This window comes from Heteronotia binoei, chromosome 4, assembly GCF_032191835.1.
Source record: "Heteronotia binoei isolate CCM8104 ecotype False Entrance Well chromosome 4, APGP_CSIRO_Hbin_v1, whole genome shotgun sequence".
NCBI classification, from domain to species: domain Eukaryota; kingdom Metazoa; phylum Chordata; class Lepidosauria; order Squamata; family Gekkonidae; genus Heteronotia; species Heteronotia binoei.
The window spans coordinates 16,689,117-16,708,867 of record NC_083226.1 but is presented as its reverse complement, the minus strand read 5'-3'; the positions used below and the strand labels follow the sequence as shown (position 1 = coordinate 16,708,867).

General features: G+C 51.8%; 1 protein-coding gene across 1 annotated transcript; it reads left to right on the top strand.

The window, feature by feature from the left end:
* Positions 1 to 7,442: 7,442 nt before the first annotated feature.
* Positions 7,443 to 19,347, top strand: TRIM45 (tripartite motif containing 45). Its single transcript, XM_060236840.1, has 6 exons — positions 7,443 to 7,926; positions 8,943 to 9,676; positions 10,774 to 10,903; positions 15,356 to 15,470; positions 17,277 to 17,403; positions 19,183 to 19,347. The coding sequence occupies exons 1-6, from the start codon at positions 7,478 to 7,480 to the stop codon at positions 19,335 to 19,337; spliced, it is 1,710 nt and encodes a 569-aa protein (XP_060092823.1). The 5' UTR covers positions 7,443 to 7,477; the 3' UTR covers positions 19,338 to 19,347.
* Positions 19,348 to 19,751: the final 404 nt, after the last annotated feature.

Sequence of the window (19,751 nt, the reverse complement as noted above, 5' to 3'; positions counted from 1 at the left end):
GAAGGAATTAATGTCAGACTCCACCCTCTGAAAGAGCCATTTTCTGTAGGGGTTTCAATGAAAAAAGGAAAGGCCGGAATGGGCGCCCAACCTCTGCCCCACCTTCGCAAAGGGGGGCGTCTCACTGGAAGCAACTCTGGAGCAAGGAAGCTGGGAGTCGGAACAAACTGCGTCTGTCTCCCTGGAGCTCCAGATGCGCTCTGAGGGTCCGTTGGCCCCGGGCAGGGAACCATGGCAACCTTTGAGTTTAGAACCTTCCCTCCAACTGCCGCCTGCAGCGGGTTCTTCCAGTGGGGTTGCCAGGCCCAGCTCAGAAAATGCCTGGGGACTTTTGGGGTGGAGCCAGGAGCAAGGCTGTGACAAGCATGATCAAACTCCGAGGGGAGTGCTGGGCATCCCGTTTAAAGGGACCGTGCTCTTTTTAGATGCCTTCCCTCCATTGAGGCTCATAGAATTGGACCTCGTGGGCCAATCTTTTTGAAACTTGGGGATTTTCTTTGGGAGGGGCACCGGATGCTGTGACGAAAATTTGGTGCCTCTACCTCAAAAAACATCCCCCCACAGAGCCCCAGATACCCATGGATCGATTCTCCATTAAACCCTATGGGGACCAGTCTCCATAGGATACAATGGAGTGCCCAGTGAACTTTCCAAAAAACCCTCCCCACTTTCAAATAACCCCAAAATGGGGGAAGGCCTCTAAACCAGAGGACCCCCTACCCCTAGCTGGGGATTGGCAACCCTAAGAGGACAAAGGCCGCATTTCCTGAATGAGTAAAGGGGCAGGGGGAGAAATCAGGCTGCCGGCTTTGAAACCGGCCCTTCCTTCCAGCCGCCCTCTCCTATCGGTCTGGTCTGCTGCATTTGTCAGGGGAAGTTCTTTCTCTCCAGGCCTCTAGAAAAGCTTCAGCTGCCCCTTTCTGCACATGAAACCGCTCCTAAAAGGACAAGTGTTGTTTTCTTGGCCAGACGGAAGCCCTTGGAGGCTAGGCTGGTCCTAGGTGAAGGATATTAATCCTGTGCTCTTCGCTGACAAGGCTGACTGCCTGGAACTGTCATTGCAATGCACCTGGGCTCCTCTCTTCCCTGCCCGCCATGTCTTCCACTGGGGCCTGGGAACAGGGCCTGGGTGTCTCCGGCTCTTCTATGACGCCTTCTTCTGTTTTGTTTTCCCAAGTATCTGCTGTTGGAGTTGGGAGTAAGCAGTGAAGTGGCTAAGTCTGCCGATGACATTAAATTGTTCAGGGTGGTGAGCGGTGTCCCCTCTAAACTGAGTTTGTGTGAGTTAGCTCACTTTTTAGCCCCTGGCTCACACATTTTTTGTCTTCCCTCACAAAAAATGGCCTCAGAGCAAACTAATGTATGCAGTAGTTCACTACTTTAATGCCTGTAGCTCCCAAAGCAGAATTTCTGCTCACAAGACTCCACAGCTTAGAGGGAACATTGGTGGTGAGAACCAGAGAGGACTGTGAGGCACTCCAAAGGGATCTGTCAAGGCTGGGCGAATGGGCATCAGCATGGCAAATGAGGTTCAACATAGCCAAGTGCAAAGCACATTGGGGTCAAAAATCCTAATTATAAATACAAATTGATGGGGTGTGAACTGGCGGAGAATGACCAAGAGAGAGATCTTGGGGTCATGGTAGATAACTCACTGAAAATATCAAGACAGTGTGCGACTGCAATAAGAAAGGCCAACACCATGCTGGGAATTTTTAGAAAGGGAAAACAAATCAGCCAGTATCATAATGCCCCTGTATAAATCGATGATGTGGTCTAATTTGTAATAATGTATACAATTCCGGTCACCAAAAAAAAAAAATTATAGCATTGGGAAAAGTGCAGAAAAGGGCAACGAGAATGATTAAAAGGTTGGAACACTTTCCCCATGAAGAAAGGTTAAAATGCTTGGGGCTCTTTACTTGGAGAAACGTCGACTGAGGGGTAACATGATAGAGGTTTACAAGATCATGCATGGGATAGAGAAGCTACAGAAAGATAGTTTGGTGTAGTGGTTAAGTGTGCGGGCTCTTATCTGGGAGAACCGGGTTTGATTCCCCACTCCTCCACTTGCACCTGCTGGAATGGCTTTGGGTCAGCTGTAGCTCTTATAGGAGTTGTCCTTGAAAGGGCAGCTGCTGTGAGAGCCCTCTCCAGCCCCACCCACCTCACAGGGTGTCTGTTGTGGGGGAGGAAGGTAAAGGAGATTGTGAGCCGCTCTGAGACTCTTTGGAGTGGAGGGCGGGATATAAATCCAATATCATCATACTTCTCTCCCTTTCTCACAATACAAGAATTCGTGGACACTCAATTAAATTGCTGAGCAGTTGGCTTAGAATGGATAAAAGGAAGTCCTTCTTCACCCAAAGGGTGATTAACACGTGGAATTCACTGCCACAGGAGGTGGTGGCAGCTGCAAACATAAGACAGCTTCAAGAGGGGATTGGATAAGCATCTGGAGCAGAGGTCCATCAGGGGCTATTAGCCACAGCATATTGATGGAACTCTCTGTCTGGGGCAGTGATGCTCTGTATTCTTGGTGCTTGGGGGGCAAAACAGTGGGAGGGCTTCTGATGTCCTGGCCTCACTGATGGACCTCCTGGTTTTTTCTGTGACACAGTGTTGATGACCCATTGGCCTGATCCAGCATGGTCTCTCTTATGTTCTTAATCAACTGCTGCATCTAATAAAATGAATGTCAGGAAAAGAAATTTGATTCCCCATAGCAATCCTTGTGAAAACGAAGTTCTAACGACTGAAATTCTCCAGCTACCACCTGGAAGGTGGCAACCTTATTTCTGGCCTGCCCGGGATGGCAAATCAGTCCTAAATAACTGACCTCCTGTGTTCTGGTTCTTACTGTTCTGCCCTGAACTGCCTCGGGAAGGCGGGGCCAAACTGCAGCTCCAGAGCCATAGTTGACACTCAAAAGTTTATACTCCCAAAATCTTTTTGATCTCTAAAAAACTCCCAGCATTTGGCCAGGTCAGAAATCGGCCAGCTCTTTAAATCATTTCTCCGAGTCAAGCCAGCTGCCAGCCTGGCGAATGCATTTAAAGTTGCTTTCTTTGCCCCTGTCCCTCACCCCATCTATTTGCCTGCTTGTCTCCCAAACATCTGACATGTATTCTATGCAGCTCTTCCTTTAAGCAAGCAGCCCCCTAACCAGAACTTCTCTGGGGCCTACACACTAGTCCCATCTCCCGCTAGGATCAAGCCACTTTCTACAATTCCCATGTGTGCCAACATTTCGGTGTTGGGAGCTCCCTGTCATTTCTTTAATGCCAGGAGGACCTGCAGTTTAAACAACCCTTCCCCACAGTCCCGATCCGGCACACCCCCCAACCCATCCAGCCTCGGCAGGGCTGACTTGCGGGCCAGTGCCGGATTAAACCCTAGGAAGGCCCCTCACAAATGATCTGAGTTGGAGTGGCCGCCTTGCCGCCCGCAGTCTCCACGGCAGCCTGCAGGCCCCTTCTCAAAAGCCCCTTTGACTAAGCTCTGGGGGAGAGGCAGAGAGAGGCAAACTTGGCGATGACGCCAGCAGCAGCCGCACCAGGCAAGTCGGGCAAAGAGCAGCTCAGTTGCTGGCTGCTCGTGCAGGCTGGGAGGGCTGCAAGCAGGGGGGAAAGGCGGGGAGCTAGCCCAGGGCTCCTAAAGGCGTGGGGGCCCATAGGCCAGTGCCTATTTGGCCTAATTGTTAATCCAGCCCTACAGCAGGTGCCTGGCAAGTCCCGCCCTATTTGAGGGCCCCCAGCTCCTTCTGCCCCTCCCAGCTCCTCCCCTCCCCATTTGCAAGACCTTGTAAATGGAAACTCAGACCATTTTCACACACAGCTTACCATAGGGTCACGTTCCTGTTCTCTCCGCAGCATCCGTCAGATTTCCCATTATCTGCGCCAAAGTTACAGGAAGTGCCACGGCTTTTGCGTAGCAAACGTAAACCGCTAAAACCCCGTTTTACGTTTGCTACGCAAAAGCAGCGGCACTTCCTGTAACTCCGGCGCAGATAATGGGAAATCCGACAGACGCTGCGGAGAGAACAGGAATGTGACCGCGTGGTAAGCTGTGTGCGAAAACGGTTTTAATTGTGTGTGAAGTTTATGGAATCTTGCCATGCTCTGATGATTGTAGAAAAACCGGTTAAAGCTTTCATCGAAACGGGGGAAGATAAAGTACTACCTCATTGCTATGTATGCTGCGCTCTAAGAATTATTGTATTTCAAGAATTTCTACTGAAGACTGTTACTTATATCAACTTTGGGTATCTTCAGAAGCAAGACTAGAGATCCCGTTGGAAGGAGAAGGACTTTACATGAAACTTTCCTTTTCCGAGTCCTTCCTCAACACTTGTTTTTGGGTGTTTGCATCAGGGTATGTTTGTTAAAAGAGAGCCCCGTGGCGCAGAGTGGTAAAGCTGCAGTACTGCAGTCGGAGCCCTCTGCTCACGACTTGAGTTCGATCCCAGCGGAAGCTGGTTCAGGTCGCCGGCTCCAGGTCGACTCAGCCTTCCATCCTTCCGAGGTCGGTCAAATGAGTCCCCAGCTTGCTGGGGGGGGGGGAAGTGTAGATGAGTGGGGAAGGCATAAGAACATAAGAGAAGCCATGTTGGATCAGGCCAATGGCACATCCAGTCCAACACTCTGTGTCACACAGTGGCAAAAAAATTTATATATACACACACCCTGTGGCTAATAGCCACTGATGGACCTCTGCTCCATATTTTTATCTAACCCCCTCTTGAAGGTGGCCATGCTTGTGGCCGCCACCACCTCCTGTGGCAGTGAATTCCACATGTTAATCACCCTTTGGGTGAAGAAGGACTTCCTTTTATCCGTTTTAACCTGTCTGCTCAGCAATTTCATCGAATGTCCATGGCAATGGCAAACAACCCCGTAAAAAGTCTGCTGTGAAAACGTTGCGAAAGCAACGTCACCCCAGAGTCAGAAAGGATTGGCGCTTGCACAGGGGACTGCCTTTACCTTTTAATGACAAAACTGGAGTCAATGGCACCTTAGTGTTATTCAGAAGGTAAGCTTTTGTGCGCACGCGCACGTCTTCAGACGCGTGTGCCTGCACACGAAAGCTTACGTTCTGAATAAAACTGAAGTTGGTCTTAAAGGTGCCTATCGACTCCTATTTGGTTCTACTACTTCAGACCAACACGGCTGTCTGTTTGGATCGATTTACCTTGTTATGTTCGTTAAGAAACTGTTTGTTTTGTATATGAGCGTGATAATAAGTTATTAGATATTTCTCAGGTTTGCATTGTGACTTATTGTTGAGGCTGGTTAGCACGGAAGGAACCCTTCGGGGTTTTCTCCTGTCACTCTCTGCCATGTTGCTCTATTTGGTTTCCACACCTTCCCTGTTCACGGCAGGCAGGCAGCTGTCGGCTCGGGCGTCCCCCGGGGAGAGTTGGCGCCGCCGGGTTGCCAAGGCGCGGCGGGCCGTGCGTCAAGCAGAGCGCAGCTGCTCCAGCCAGGCCGTGCGTCAAGGCCAGGAAAGAAGGAAGGGCGCACGGAGAGAAGCCAGGGAGGAACGCAGCAGGCCGCCGGAGCCTCCGCCAAGGGCGCCTGATCCGCACCGAGGTGACCTCCGGAGGGGGTGGGATCTAGGCGGGAGAGAGGCTGAACCGGAGAGGGCTCCTGCGGAGGCGTGCCACGCCCCCCGCTTCGCTCCAAAACCCCGCGTTTTTCTTGTTAACGCTGGAGATTTTTTGGCATCTTCCCTTTTTGGTCACAATTGCTTTTGGCGCCCCTGCAAAGCGACAAGCGCTGGAGCAGATCGGAGCTGGGCGGGGGTGGGAGGGTCGCCGCGTATCGGGGAGGGGGAGCCCAGCAGCGACCGATTGGACGGGAGCGTGGAGGCCTCGGCGGCTCCGTCCGGGCGAGCTGGCCTCGCTGGACTGGAAAGGGGAGGGGGAGCGTGCGGAGGCGTGCCACGCCCCCCCCCGTCCAAAAATCCCTTTTTAAAAAAAAAAATGCTCGAGATTTCTTGACGTCTTCCCTTTTTGCCAAAGTTGCAGCCCTGGGGAATCGGGGTGGGGGGGGGTAGGGGTGGGGTGTAATTGGAGAAAGCTCCGCGGCCGAGATTCAGCGCTGGTTAGTTTTAAAGGGCCGCTGGACTTCTCCTTCCGGTTGCAAACCCAGCCCCAAACACACCAACCCCGGGGGTCGCCTCGGATTAGGGCGCACCAAAAGATCCCAGCGTGTATTAACCGATTCGGGTCTTTTGGGTTGGTCCTGAGAATCATTTGATCATAACTTTTCCATTCAGGGCTCCCCCTTGTGACTACTTGGGGTAGCACAATAGAGAATCCTCCTGATACAACGCGGGGCACGTCGCGTTTCCAAACGGGATTGCCAGTCGAGGGTTGCCAACAGGCCTGGAGGAAAAAACGCTCTGCCCTTTTAATAGAGGCTTCATGCCTGGAAATGGGCAGGTGAAGCTTTTGACAGCATGGAGGTAAATCACGCCGTCTGGTAATTAACAGCCCGTTACGTCTCCATTTAAGAGCCCCGTGGCGCAGAGTATAAAAGCTGCAGTACTGTGGTCCTAAGCTCTGCCTACGGCCTGAGTTTGATCCCCGGCAGAAGCTGGGTTTTCAGGTAGCTGGCTCGAGGTTGACTCAGCCTTCCATCCTTTCAAGGTCGGTAAAATGAGTACCCAGTTTGCTGGGGAGGTGGGAAGTGTAGATGACTAGGGAAGGCAGTGGCAAACCATCCCATAAAAAGTCTGCCGTGAAAACGTGAAAGCAACGACACCCCAGAGTCGGAAACGACTGGTGCTTGCACAGGGGACCTTTCCTTTCCTACTATCCATTTAAAGGACAGGACAAATTTTTCTCCTCCAGGCGGTTGGTAACTCAGCTGCTGCAGCGGCTTGAGATGAAAATACGTTGAAATGATCTGTTTCTAGCTGTGCTGTGATTGTTGATTTATGAGTAGCAAGCAACAGCCACCACTCAGTGCGACATCCCCAATGTGATGTCACATGGAAGTGATGTCATCATGCTGGAGATGTGCAGCGACGCTCTGGTATTTGGGGTAAAACTCTATGGTAACTATAGCGTGATTACGCTGGTGAAAGACTATGACCTGGCAACCCAAGCAGGCTATCAGATCCAGTTGGCTGTGCAGAATGAAATGGCAGTTTTTCAGTGGCAGCTGAAATGTGATGGCCAGCATTCCCTTTGGAGAAGACATAGGAGATTGTAAACCGCTCTGAGCCTCTGATTCAGGGAGAAGGGCGGGATATAAATCTGCAATTCTTCTTCTTCTTCAGTTATGCTTGTCACAACCTGGCTCCACCCCCAAAGTCCCCTGGCTCCACCCCCAAAGTCCCCAGATACTTCTTGAGTTGGACTTGACAACCTTAGCTGATTCCTTGTGGCTCCACTTGTTTTTCACCCACGCCCCCCCCCCCCGTCTTTTAGGAGATGTCTGCTTCTCAGAGGGAAGACGAGCAGAACAGCATGCCCAAGAGTCCTGCTGCACCAAAGGAGCCTTCCCGAAGCCGGTGCCCCCTGTGCATGGAGCCTTTCTCGGCCCCCCGGATCCTGCCTTGCTTGCACACGTTTTGCACCCCATGCCTGGGACAGCTGGAACCCTTCTCCGACCTGGCTTTGTGCCACGAAGACTCAGACTCCAGCTCAGACGGGTCTTGGATCCTGGGCCGGCGGCAGAACCACTGGCCACTGCCACTCAGCATCCTCTGCCCGGCCTGCGACACCGAAGTCGATTTGCCCCCGGAGGGCGTGGAGGGCTTGCCTACGGACCACGTGGCCCTGAACGAGGCGTGGCTGGAGGCCTTGCAGGGGGCGGGCCTGGGCCTCGGCTGTGATCTCTGCACCGATGGGGAAGCCGTCAAGCGATGCCAGGCCTGCCGGCTCTGCCTCTGCCACTTCTGCTGCCAGGCTCACAAGTGGGTGCTCCCCCGGGAAAGTCCCCGCGGGAGATTCCCAGCTTGAGTGGGGGCTGCTAGTTAAGGAGGCTAGCCTCCAAGTGGGCTTTGGGGATCCCCTGGAAGTACAGCTCATTCCAGAGGGCAAAGATGGATGCCTTGGAGGGTGGACCCTGTGACTCTTTCACACATATTGTGCGGCTCTTGAAGCCCCCACCCCTCCCATCAGCCAGCCTGGAGAAGGCATTTGTCTTTTTAAATCACTTCTCCAAGCTGGCGGCTTGGACAATGCATTAAAAGTTAAAGTTGCTTTCTTTCCACCTCTCCTTCCCTCCCCCATCTATTTTCCTTCCTTCCTTCCTTATTTATTTCCGCAAATTTATCCCCCCTTCCTTCCTTAAACATCTGACATGTCACAGGCCAGGCAGAGGATGCTAAAGTTGCTTTCTTTCCACCTCTCCTTCCCTCACCCATCTGTTTTCCTTCCTTCCTTATTTATTTCTGCAGATTTCTTCCCATTTCCTTCCTTCTGTTCTCAAACATCTGACATGTCGCAGGCCAGGCCGAGGATGCTAAAGTTGCTCTCTTTCCACCTCTCCTTCCCTCCATCATCTATTTTCCTTCCTTCCTTCCCTCCTTCCTTTCCGCAGATTTCCTTCCTTCCGTTCTCAAACATCTGACATTCATGTCTTTCAGCTCTCAAACATCTGACATTTATACCCCACCCTTCACTCTGAATCTCAGAGCAGCTCACAATCGCCTTTACCTTCCTCCCCCACAACAAACACCCTGTGAGGTTGGGTGGGGCTGAGAGAGCTCCCCCAGAAGCTGCCCTTTCAAGGACCACTTTGTGAGAGCTATGGTTGGCCCAAGGCCATTCCAGCAGCTGCAAGCTTATCTCCCAGATAAGAGTCTGTACACTTAGCCACTACACCAAACTGGGCTGACCCTGCTTAGACGCTGAGGAAATCGGCTAGCCTCCTAATCAAATGGCAAGGGCTCTTGACACAGCTTACCTTGATCTCTTATATCTTTAGGAGGCAGAAGAAGACGGCTGCTCACCCCATCGTAGAGCTACGGGACCTGAAGGGCTGCACTCGCCTGGAGAAGCCCATCCGCTGTCCTTCCCACCCTTCGGAGGAGCTGAGGCTCTTTTGCGAGTGCTGCGACCTCCCCGTGTGCCAGGAGTGCATGGTCGGGGCCCACCGGCAGCACCCTCACAACACGGCTGCCAATGTCGTCCACAAGCACGGGGACTCCATCCGGGAGCTCCTGAAGGTCACCCAGCAGCATGTGGGGACCCTGCGGGAGGCCCTGAGCCAGATCGAAGGGGCCAGGGAGAATCTGGACCGCCGAGCGGAGGCCGTGGCGCTGGAGATCCGGACTTTTGCCGATGGGTACGTGAGGGCCATTGAGGAGCACCGGGAGGAGCTGCTGCGGTCGCTGGAGGAGCTGCGAGTCCAGCGGGAGACCCAGCTGCATTTGCAGAAGGCCCAGCTGCGGCAGCTGCTGCAAGACATGCAGACAGGGGTGGACTTCACCGAGCGCCTGCTCACCGGCGGCTCCGACCTCGAGATCCTTCTTACCAAAGGGGTGGTGGAGAACCGGCTGCAGAGGCTCAATAACGTGGACTATCACCCCCACCCAGTGGCCGATGACAGGATCCAGTTCTCGCCTCATGAAAAGGCGGCCCACATTCAGAGCTATCCTATCTTTGGGGCCGTTCTCAACAGAGCCACTGATCCCACCAAGTGTGTCGTAAAGGGGAAAGGTGAGGCGGCCCGTTGACGCCAGTTTCCCCACAGGTTTCCCCGAAACAGTGCCTGTGAGCATCATGGCACCCGCTGACACCTTTTCTGGCGCCCACCAATGTTTTCTTAGGCAGTGGGTGGGGCCAGGTAAAGCTTTTGCCTAGTAAAGCTTCTGATTGGCTGTGCAGATTTTTTTTTTTGTAACGTTGCTTTGGCGGCAGTTGCCACCGCAGCACAAGGATCTGCCCTGTGTGACTGAAGTTAAGCTGTGGCCGCCATTTTGTTGCTTCACCCCTAGGGTTGCCAAATCTAACTCAGATAATATCTGGGGACTTTGGGGGTGGGGCTGGGAGACTTTGGGGGTGGAGCCTGGAGGCTTTCCCTAAAAAAAATAAAAACTCAGCAGTGCAGTTCCCCTGAATACAGTCTTCGTTTCCTCACCCAAGCAACTGCAAATGATCTCTCTCTCTCTCTCTCTCTCTCTCACACACACACACATACTCACACACACACACACACAAACAAGCAAAAATAAAACAGAGCACAATCCCACACTCCTGTAGTCTCACTGGGGCAGTTCACTCAGGAGTTGCTGAACTTCCAATAACACAGGGAACCCAAAGGTTCAAGTTTACCCTTTACTATGCAAACGACCTCTGAAAAGCTTGTACAAAGGGGGGTCTGGGCTGCTTTCTGAGCTACTGGGAGCAGCCAAGTTATTCTGCTTGCTCACCCCACCCTCATTCAGCCTTAAAGACGCAGACACACCATCCAAAAAGGAAGCCCTTGTGAGCTTTCTCCTAGCGTTTTGAAGGGGAAAGGCACATGAGAGCTGTGGGGGTGGAGCTCCGCCCCCCGTGGGCCAGCTGACTAAGGGCCAACAGGAGCCTGAGAAAGCAGGAGAACCCCCACTGGGACCTGGGGATTGGCAAGCCTGTGCACCCCCCATGCTGTGCCCAAATTCCAAACGTGCCCACGGGCTAAAAAAAAATTGGGGATCTCTGCATAATTTAGTTTGGAAAGGCAGGCCGGTCATGGAAATGCAGGAAAGTGAGGGGGTGGGGGTGGCCAGTGGCAGCCGGATACAATCTTCTCTCTCTGCTTTGCTTCTTTCCAGATTTTGGCAGCCCCCGTCAAAGTGAGCCTGTGGGCTTGATGCTGCTGTGTAAGGACGGGTCAGGCGAGCGCGTGGAGAGAGGAGGGGGGCCCGTCCGAGTGACCATTTCCCACAGCGAGAGGAAGGACTGGTTGGTAGTTTGGGCCTCGAAGGGTGGGATGCGTCGGCCTCCATCTCTGGAACATTCTTTTAGTGGCCGTAGTGGTAGAATAGAAGAAGAAGATATTGGATTTATATCCCGCCCTCCACTCTGAATCTCAGAGCGGCTCACAATCTCCTTTCCCTTCCTCCCCCACAACAGACACCCTGTGAGGTGGGTGGGGCTGAGAGGGCTCTCACAGCAGCTGCCCTTTCAAGGACAGCATCTCAGAACGGCCTACAATCTCCTTTACCTTCCTTCCCCAAAACAGACACCCTGTGAGGTGGGTGGGGCTGAGAGGACTCTCACAGCAGCTGCCCTTTCAAGGACAGAATCTCAGAATGGCCTACAATCTCCTTTACCTTCCTTCCCCAAAACAGACACCCTGTGAGGTGGGTGGGGCTGAGAGGACTCTCACAGCAGCTGCCCTTTCAAGGACAGAATCTCAGAATGGCCTACAATCTCCTTTACCTTCCTTCCCCAAAACAGACACCCTGTGAGGTGGGTGGGGCTGAGAGGACTCTCACAGCAGCTGCCCTTTCAAGGACAGAGTCTCAGAACGGCCTACAATCTCCTTTATCTTCCTCCCCCACAACAGACACCCTGTGAGATAAGTGGGGCTGAGAGAGCTCCTACAGCAGCTGCCCTTTCAAGGACAACCTCTGCCAGAGCTATGGCTCACCCAAGGCCATTCCAGCAGCTGCAAGTGGAGGAGTGGAGAATCAAACCCAGTACTCCCAGATAAGCGTCCACACACTTAAGTACTACACCGAACTGGCTCTCACCACTTAAGACTCTGGGCTGTACCACTTAAGACTGTGGATCGGGAGAGTCACATTTTTGAACGCTCGCCCATATACCGTAGGTAGATTCCCGGCAAATAAAAACTTGGCAGTTGTTAATGGAGGTCTGGGATTGGCTACCTCAGCTGTGAATGGTAAAGCAGTAAGTGGTTCCTCGGGAATTTGGGGCACCTGCCCCACAGCTGAGGCTAGAATCCAGCTGCATCCCCAAGCTATTAAGCTGTTCCTTCAGCGGGAATGCACTGGAGGTCAATTTTAGGTGGTGTATCAGGGAAACAGTGGAAGCTACCTCCTTTGGGGGGGGGGGTGCAGGGGTGGGTTGTGTTGCCCTTAAGCACAGTTCCTTCTCAGGTTTTTTCCCTCCATCTGTTCAAGAATCCCACCATTTGTCCGCTCAAACTCAGATATTTCCAAAAAAGAGATAGGAGAATCCAAAACCAAAAGCCATACAATTACCCTTTTTACAATTATGCCCATTGTTTTTATTTTACTCTATTTAAAGGGACTTGATGAAAAGTTCCGGAGAGCTTGAGAACTTGCACGATTTGGGGAGGAGGGGGTTAATTTGCATTGGCTGGAAGCCAGTTTGGGGTAGCGGTTAAGTGCGCAGACTCTTATCTGGGAGAACTGGGATTGATTCCCCACCCCTCCACTTGCAGCTGTTGGAATGGCCTTTGGTCAGCCATAGCTCTCATAGGAGTTGTCCTTGAAAGGGCAGCTTCCGGGAGAGCTCTCTCAGCCCCACACACCTCACAAGGTGTCTGTGTGGTGGGGGAGGAAGATAAAAGAGATTGTGAGCCACTCTGAGATTCGGAGTGGAGGGCAGGATATAAATCCAATGTCGTCTTTTTACTATTGGGGGAGGGGGACAGAATGACAGCGTTGGTGCCATGTTGGTGCCCGTGGCCCCCAATCGGTTTTGAGAGGGTGGGGGAGCTCCACACCTTCCTACCATGCCTTAAACCAGTGTTTCCCAACCTGTGGATCTGGACTGGTTCAGTTTTTCAAGCCTAGATCCTGCCGAGAATGTGGAGGGAAAGATACAAGATACACAGTGTACAAGTTTTAAGAGTTCAGTGCGGTCCGATACACACCTGGAAGCATGCGGTGTCCTGCCAAAGTCTATAAATCTTCACACTGGACTTTCCTGGGCTGCAGAACTGCTTTCCTTCTGACTTGTCTTTTTAACTGACCAAACGCAATTGGTTTTGAATGAGCTGGATTCTGAATTCCCCGCAGGGTGCTGGGTTTCAGCCTGTTTCGGTGAGGCCTGTGAGAGATGCCAGGGATGGCATAAGTGCTACCAGGTGTAGTGCCCTGTGCCGTGGCAGAGAAGGGGTGTTCAACCCATTTGCTATGAGGGCCAAATATGACATAAACGAGACCTTGTCGGGCCGGGCCGTGTGCATACCTATTTAAGATTAGGTAGCAGAGATATAAATTTTTATAAAGGACACAAAGCAACACAGAGATTTTTATTTAAAAAAAAAACTTAAAACCTTAGCACTTGTTGGTCTTAAAGGTGCTTTCTTTGTATTTCTCCCAGGGGATCCAGGGAACTGGGCAAAGGAAGCTCTGGCTCTTTCCTTCCTCCCTCAGGGAACTGGGGGCGGGGGAGGAGCCTCAGCCAATGGAAGGAAGAGAGGCAAGCTCTGCCTCCCCCACCTGCCACCTCCAAGGAGGTGCCTCAGCCAATGGAGAAAATAGGGGTTTTGCTTTGTAGCTCCTGTGCAATTGAGCGAGCCTTGTAAAACAAGCTGCGATGCAGAAAGAAGCAAGAGAGAGGGAGAAGTAAGCACACGACAGCCAGTCGTTCGGGGGCCTGATAGGAGTCCTCCAGAGGCGTGGTTTGGCCCCCGGGCTGCATGTTTGACACCCCTGTTTTAAAGTATGGTGACCTGCTAGTCTAAATAAATATCGTACAAAGGGAGTGGCTGCCCCCACCAAAACCCCCAAGCCAGTGGCATTCCGACCATACACAGCCTTTGCATAGGGAGGTGACATTCCACTCTAATCTGCGAGAACCAGGTTTGATTCCCCTTGATTCCTTCACGTGCACCTGCTGAGTGACCTCCGGTCAGCCGCAAGTTCTCTCGGAGCTGTTCTGCTCGAGAGCAGTTTCTGTCAGAGCTCTTTCAGCCCCACCTCCCTCACAAGCAGTGTTCCCTCTAAGCTGAGTCAGTGTGAGCTAGCTCGCAGATTTTTAGCCTCCAGCTCACACATTTTTGTCTTAGCTCAGGAAGGATGACCCCAGAGCACAATAATTTATGCAGTAGCTCACAACTTTAATGCCACTGGCTCACAAAGTAGAATTTTTGCTCACAAGACTCTGCAGCTTAGAGGGAACACTGCTCACAAGGCGTCCGTTGTGGGGAGGGGAAAGAAAAGGAGAATGTAAGCCGCTCTGAAACACCTTCAGGTAGTAAAGGGCGGGGTATAAATCCAATCTCTTCCTCCCCCTCTTCTTCTTCCTTTTTTTTTCTTCCTCCCCCTCCGTTACAACATCTAATCCTACCTAAGATTCTAACCATCAGGACACATTTCACTTGATCAACATGAATATGAAGTGAAGAAAAATACTGACTAATGTATGACATGGAAGGTACTGTTTCCAGGATCACATCTTGGTTTCCAAAACAAAAGAGCGAGCCGTGTGGCTATCAAGGAAAGCCAGCTTGGCCAACGGAGAGGGCTGGCCCATAATGCCTCTTCGAAGGCTTCACGACCTACTTTGGAGTCCACTAGCTGGGAAACGCTGATTTAATGCATAGTTGGCGGTGCGGAACTCCCCTCACCTCAAAATCCCACTTCTTCCCAATTGCTTTTCTCCCAATAAGTATTACTTTTCTGTTTTGGGAGCTCTTCGGGGGGGGGAAAGCAGCTTCAAGGGAGAAAGCCATGGAACAGGAGGTTGAGGAACAGGAGAGGGACGGTGGCTCAGTGGTAGAGCATCTGCTTGGTAAGCAGAAGGTCCCCAGCATCTCCAACTAAAAAGGGGCCAGGCAAAGAGGCGTGGGAAAACCTCAGCTTGAGACCCTCGAGAGCCACTGCCAGTCTGAGTAGACAATACTGACTATGATGGATCCAGGGTCTATTTCAGTATAAGGCAACTTCATATGTTCAATCCCTTCCCGCCAAATACAATTAAAACAGTGAATTGTTTGGCCTGGCCTGATTGCGAGACGTGTGTCTGCTGCCAGCTCACAAAGCAGTAGCCCAACGACACTAAACTGGTTCTGCACTGAGAGATGCAAGGGTTTTTTTGTAGCAGGAACTCCTTTGCATATTAGGCCACACTCCCTGATGTAGCCAATCATCCAAGAGCTTACAGGGCTCTTAGCACAGGGCCTACTGTAAGCTCCAGGAGGATTGGCTACAACAGGGGTGTGCGGCCTAATATGCAAAGGAGTTCCTGCTACAAAAAAAGCCCTGAAGAGATGTGTCGAATGGGAAGATTTTGGCCCACAAATTTTGCCCTTATTCAGAGAGAGAGGGGGGTGGATCTCAAAGCTGCAGGGTCAAAATCCAGATCGAAACAAATCTCTCACAAAATCCAGATTGAAACAAATCTCTCACACAAATCTCTTAACAAACCTTTTCCCATGAAAACCAAGGAATGGCTTCCTCTTTTCTTCTCCAGTGCGACCAAGGCCATCGTATGTGACAACCAAGATGGGACGTACCACATTTCTTTCACCCCTGAGGAGCCGGGCAAATACACGATTAGCATCTTTGTCAGAGGGCAACACGTGCAGGTAACATTTTCCATCTGCTCTGGGAAGAGAGGACAGAATTGATTCGGGGAGGTCAGTCCAGAAAGGCAAGACTGGGATATGGGCAGGAAAGGCCTGAGAGAGAGAAGGGGTGGGTGGGGCTGAGGCTCAGAGGTTCGAATGAAGGGAACCAGCAAGAGGTTGGAACAGTTAAAAGCAGCATACTTTTGGCAGGAGAGGGTGTTTGTGAGATGGGGGCTGAGCCAGGTGGCGTGATGCTGAGGTAACTTTGGCAGTAGCAGAGATTGCGGGACACGGTTCTCACTCTCCGACCACCCTCACAGGGAGACTGTGACATAAAATCAACCCTGGGGAAAGACCAGTGTCGCTTCTCATCCACATCATGTGAGGTCACTTCTGGTGCTGCATTTAGATCCTTACAGGTGCTAGTGGCACCGATATGAGGGGCTGGTGGCCGCTGGGCCCTCTGCCTCAAAAAGCCCATGGCCCAATGGTGACCGCCACAGAAGTTGCTGCATCTACCTCTGCCTCCCCTTCCTCATAAACAGGAGGTGGTGGGTCATCCAACCAAGGGGGCACCTTGACCGAGCCTTCGTGGCCTTCCACAGCAGTGCCCCATCAGGAACGGTCCTAGTCTGTGCTTTTGAGGCTCCCATTGTCAGAGGGACTAATCTTACCTCAGTTTGTTCCTATTTTGATTTCTGTGAGGAGCTTTAGCACCCATGGCTTTCCTTCTGTCAGCTCACAGGCTGCGTTCCATGAAGTTTTGGCAGCTCCTTTCTTCTCCTGAACTGATTCCAGATCTTGAGGGGGGTCTGGGTGGAGAGTGCCCAGAGCCCCATCTTCTTCTCTGCCTACTGCCAGGGCCCCCTCTCATGCCTCGCTGTCACCCGCTGACCCACAGCCCTGTGTTCACCCATGGCGCAGAGTGGTTAAGCTGCAGTTCTGCAGTACAAACTCTCTGTGCATGGCCTGAGTTCAATCCCGGCGGAAGCTGGGTTCAGGTAGCCGGCTCAAGGTTGACTCGGCCTTCCATCCTTCCCAGGTCAGTAAAATGAGGACCCAGCTTGCTGGGGGGAAAGCGTAGAGGACTGGGGAAGGCAATGGCAAACCACCCTGTAAAAAGTCTGCCGTGAAAACGTCATAATGCGATGTCATCCCAGAGTTGGAAACGACGTGCTTGCACAGGGGACCACTTTTTTTTACACATTTCCATCTGATTAAAACTAACTGAAGCAATTGTCCAAAAGGCTATTAATTATTATAAAGAAAAAGATTAGATTTATATCCCATCCTAAACTCTGAATCTCAGAGTCTCAGAGCAGTCACAATCTCCTTCACCTTCCTCCCCCCCCCCACCCCCCGCCATAACAGCCACCCTGTGAGGTGGATGGGGATGAGAGAGCTCTTGCAACAGCTGCCTTTTCAAGGAAAACTCCTTCGAGAGCTATGGCTAACCCAAGGCCATTCCAGCAGCTGCAAGTGGAGGAGTGGGGAATCAAACCCGGTTCTCCCAGTTAAGAGTCCGCACACTTAACCACGACACCAAACTGGCTCTCTTTGGTCCAGGGATTATAGTCCAAGGAAACAAAGGCTGGAAATAAAAAGAGAAGGAAAACTGGATTGCATTCTTCAAACAACGGCTCTACGGTCTCTTTCTATATATACGTTTCTGAACAAAGTTACTAAGTGTTCTTTCAGCTCATTTTATTCTCAAGGCAATTGCAGAGGTTGAATAGCAATAATAACTGCTGGCGTCTATGAAGTCATCCTTCTGCGTAGCCTGCAGGATGCAAGCCCGTCCCTTTGGTGCCTTGTCCTCCGCAGGGATCCCCGTTCCCCATGACGGTAAAGGGCAAGTTCCGTCAACACCGAGGCCTCTTCCACTGCTGCACGTTCTGTTCCAGCGGCGGGCAGAAAGCAGCTCGGTGTGCTTGCGGGGGGACCATGCCTGGTAAGTCTGCCCCCCACCCCTTTTGAGAAGTTGCCAGGCTTATGAGCAGGCCTCGGATTCAGTAGGAGCTCACAGGAGCACAGCTCCTGAACCTTTCTGAGGGTTCCCCCTCCTGCTCCCCACCTACCTACTTTGCCCATTGAATCGTAGGTGCAGCTGCATAACAATCCCTGGATTAGGAGAGCAGGCAGCCAGCCAGCCACCAGGGGCTTTGCCACGACCCCAGCAGCCCTCATTAACCACTGGAGAAGCCCACACCACCCCTTTCTCCACTTCTTATGTGATTTTGGACAGCAGGTGGCTTGCTGGCCTTTTGCCTGGGGGGGGGGGGGCGGCCCAGGAGAGCCCCAGGTGAGCGAGGCCTGCTTGGGCTGGCTGGATCTCTAGCCAGCCTAAGCAGGTCTCGCTCGCCCAGGGCTCTCCTTTCTTGCATCGGGTTGCTTTCGGCTATGGGGGGGGGAGAAAATATGCTAATGATTGTGCTAATGAGCTCCACCACCTATTTTTCTACAAAACGACCCCTGCTTATGAGCAAATGTCACGTCAGCTCTTTGGGCACTATAAGAGATCTGTAACGACGGAGACTGCTGTGCAAAATAGGGGTTTTATGGACCTTTGCAATAATAGAAACCCTCTTGGAAAATGAAGGGAGCGTTATGGTTTGTCATTCACAGTATCACCCCGTCCTGGATAGCTCAGGCTAGCCCGATCTCGTCAGATCTTGGAAGCTAAGCAGACTCAGGGTCGTGATGCCTCTGAAATACCTTCTGTTTTAAAAACAAATCTAGCTCACCAAACAGTGGTACGTAATGCTAAAAGAGCTGGAACTTTCCGCTGCCAGATAATCTTAGAATCTCCTGGCCATACTACACACAATGCCATATGATAATAATTATTATTCATCGTATGTTAAGATCATACTATGGTCCCCAATCCCTTTGAACCTGTGGGCGCCGCCTTTGGAATTCTGACACAGGGTGGTGGGCACAGCTACAAAATGGCTACCACAAGAGGCGGAGCTCTTTCCCTGTGTCGGAAGAGTTTATAACAGGGGTGTCAAACTCATTTGTTATGAGGGCTGGATCTGACAGAAATGAGACCTTCCTGGGCCGGCCATGTCGGGTTGGGCTGAGCCATGTTAGATTGGGCCGTGTTTTAAGATTAGGTAGCAGAGAGATAAATTTTATATGGAACGCAAACACAAATATATATTTTTAACAATTTAATACATGCTTAAAATGTTAGCATTCATTGGTCTTAAAGATGCTTTCTTTGTATTTCTCTCATGGGATCCAGAGAACGGACCAAAGGAAGCTCTGGCTCTTTCCTTCCTTCCCCAGAGGACTGGAAGGGGGGAGCCTCAGCCACTAGAAGGAAGAGAGGCTTGGCTCAGTACCTCAGTAGTCCAGCTGTGCAACTTGGAGAGCCTGGCAAAGCAAGCTATTCCTCCCCCCCCTTCCTCCCCAAGGGAGGAGCCTCAGCCAATGGAGAAAATAAGAGTTTTTGCTCTTTAGCTCCTCTGCAATTGAGCAAGCCTTGCAAAGCAAGCTGTTATGCAGAAGGAAGCAAGATATAGGGAGAAGGAAGCAGGTGACAGCCAGTTGCAGCCCCCAAACTGCATGTTTGACACCCCTGGTTTATAAGAACAGAGCAGGAAAATTCCATGGTGCATGCACAGAGTGGAAGAATGCTGCGTCTGTATGTTTGATGATACAGCCCATCTCCAGGCAACAGCGGCTACCATCTCCAACAAACGTTTCTTTTTTTCTGGTGGGGCAGGAGGCTACCAAGGCTGTGGCCACGGCCACACAGGCCACCCGGGCTCTCCTCACTGGTCGTGCTGTGGCAACGTGGCGGAAGTGTCCGAATGCTCCATCAAGCAACCCTGCGAGGATTCTCTGCAAAGGAGCCTGCTCAGAACTGTGGCCCTGTGAGCCGGCGGGCGGGTGGGGGGGCTTGGTGGGGTGGGGGAGTGCAGCACTATTTCGCCATGGCAGCAGAGCGTCGGCCAGCAAGAAGTTGCCCTTCCGTTCTGGTCTGAAATGGGGAGCGGAGAAGACGATGAGAGAGGAAAGAAAGAAGTGCCTTTTATTCTGCTTTGGAGCTTTGCGTGAAAGGATCCTTTGTGTGGGCCTGAGGTGAGAGTGTATTGCAGGGGTGTCAAACTCATTTGTTATGAGGGCCGGATCTGGCATAAATGAGACCTTGTTGGGCTGGGCCACATGTGTCCCTATTAAGATTAGGTAACAGAGATATAAGCTTTATAAAGAACACAGACAATCACAATTAAATTTTTTTTTTAAAGTAAAACATTAGCACTCGTTGGTTTTTAAGGTGCTTCCTTTGTA

What these genes read in the sequence shown, in the direction of transcription:
- TRIM45 (XM_060236840.1), top strand. Translation starts at nt 7,478, where the DNA reads ATGCCCAAGAGTCCTGCTGCACCAAAGGAGCCTTCCCGAAGCCGGTGC. An exon ending in TTCTGCTGCCAGGCTCACAA is followed by an intron (nt 7,927 to 8,942) that starts GTGGGTGCTCCC and finishes TTATATCTTTAG; the next exon opens with GAGGCAGAAGAAGACGGCTG. An exon ending in TCAGAGGGCAACACGTGCAG is followed by an intron (nt 15,471 to 17,276) that starts GTAACATTTTCC and finishes TGTCCTCCGCAG; the next exon opens with GGATCCCCGTTCCCCATGAC.